The 1491-nt window shown below is 45.9% G+C and overlaps 1 protein-coding gene across 1 annotated transcript in view; it reads right to left on the bottom strand.

Moving 5' to 3' along the window:
• LOC116673800 (CLIP-associating protein 1) overlaps positions 1-1491 on the bottom strand; it is a gene marked incomplete in the record, with an annotated part of 89945 nt that overhangs the window by 27283 nt on the left and 61171 nt on the right. Inside the window, 1 exon segment of the mRNA XM_032506069.1 lies at positions 510-614. Coding sequence (XP_032361960.1) covers positions 510-614 — 105 coding nt within the window.

Below are 1491 nucleotides of genomic sequence, written 5' to 3'. Positions count from 1 at the left end.
CACTGATTATTTGCATGGAGTCTGGTGGGTTTAGAGAACTCAATTTTGCGAACTTTTATATTTTAAAAAAAGGATCTTAATCTTTAACAGAAAGGTCGACCTCCTTAGAAATCCTTTCCATGATGTTGTCAGACACTTAGAATATTAATCTGAGCCTGCTAGCAGCAAAACGAGCACTTTAATGAACGTAAATACAAGCTGGACAATTATCGTATTAACAACATAACATTCCCCTCTGAGGTGTATGAAGTAGCAGCAGGGGGGGGTCTAGGATCAGACCATTGGGGGGGGGGGATGGGGGGGGCTCAGCCCCTAATGAGAACAGCTCAGGTCTAGTTTCCCAGTTTTCAATTTTTTACAAGAAAAATCAAAATATGACGTGTTTTGGAGGTATTTACGCTTCTGAGCTGAAAATGTCCCCGGATTTTGTCTGAGAAATGTGGTCCCCTTACTGTATGAGGTCTGGTGTGGAGGTTTTGGGTGGGTGGGGGTGGGGGGTTAGTACTCACCCAGGGGGGAGAAACCCCTGGCGGGGCTGGTGTCGCGGCTGCTCTCGCGACTGGTTTCGCGGCTGCAGCCCTGACTCATGCTTGGCCGGGGGATTCGGCTCCGGGCTGGAGGAGCAGGGTAGAGAGACAGAGAGACAGAGAGACAGAGAGACAGAGAGACAGACAGACAGCAGCGCAACGGGAGAGTTTAGCTTGTAGCACAAACAGCCAGACACTGACACACCTGAAGCTCTGCAGAGAAAGTTAGTCGGGCATGAGAGAAGGAAGAAGAAGACTTAGGGATGCTGCAGGTAAAGTGTTAGATTGAGGACCAGGACCAGGACCAGGACTCTGTTTTCTTGTGGGGTGAGCATGCAAATCTGTGGACGTCGACCTCGAAACAATCAAACGTACATCTCACTTCTGAGGTATTTGGATCCAAAGATTCCCTTCAACCTGCAACTCTTAGTTCACCTTTACACGCTCTTCATCCGACTGTATTTACATTAATACTGTGTGTTGAGTTACTGTTACAACAAGCCTGATAAAATGTCAATATTCTGGCTTTAAATTGACCTTTAGTGTACAGTTATGGTCTTAATGCTGTTTTAGGGGCTCATTCACCCACACAAGCATTATTACGGGACATATGTTATACTTAAAATATACTAAAATATAAGATATTTTATAGTTTACTGCTTTGGCTTTTCAGTGACTAAGTTTCAAAAAAGTCTTAAACTGCAGCTTTAATGCCTTCAAGTGCTTCAACTTCAACAGAGATGCCAAATAACAACATTTTTGGGGGTGGCAGTAGCCCAGTCTGTAGGGAGCTGGGTTGGGAACCGGAGGGTCACTGGTTCAAGTCCCCATATGGGTGAAATGTCACTGCCAGGTGCTCTTGAGCAAGGCACTATACCCCCCCCCCCAACCGCTCAGTCTCTCCATTGGTACATGTGTGTATTTCAGGCCTTTGTGTGATTACTAACAAAGTGTGTACGCAGAG

Source organism: Etheostoma spectabile, chromosome 24, assembly GCF_008692095.1.
Source record: "Etheostoma spectabile isolate EspeVRDwgs_2016 chromosome 24, UIUC_Espe_1.0, whole genome shotgun sequence".
NCBI classification, from domain to species: Eukaryota; Metazoa; Chordata; class Actinopteri; order Perciformes; family Percidae; genus Etheostoma; species Etheostoma spectabile.
The sequence above is the reverse complement of the archived record's forward strand: the minus strand, read 5'-3'. Positions and strand labels throughout refer to the sequence as shown.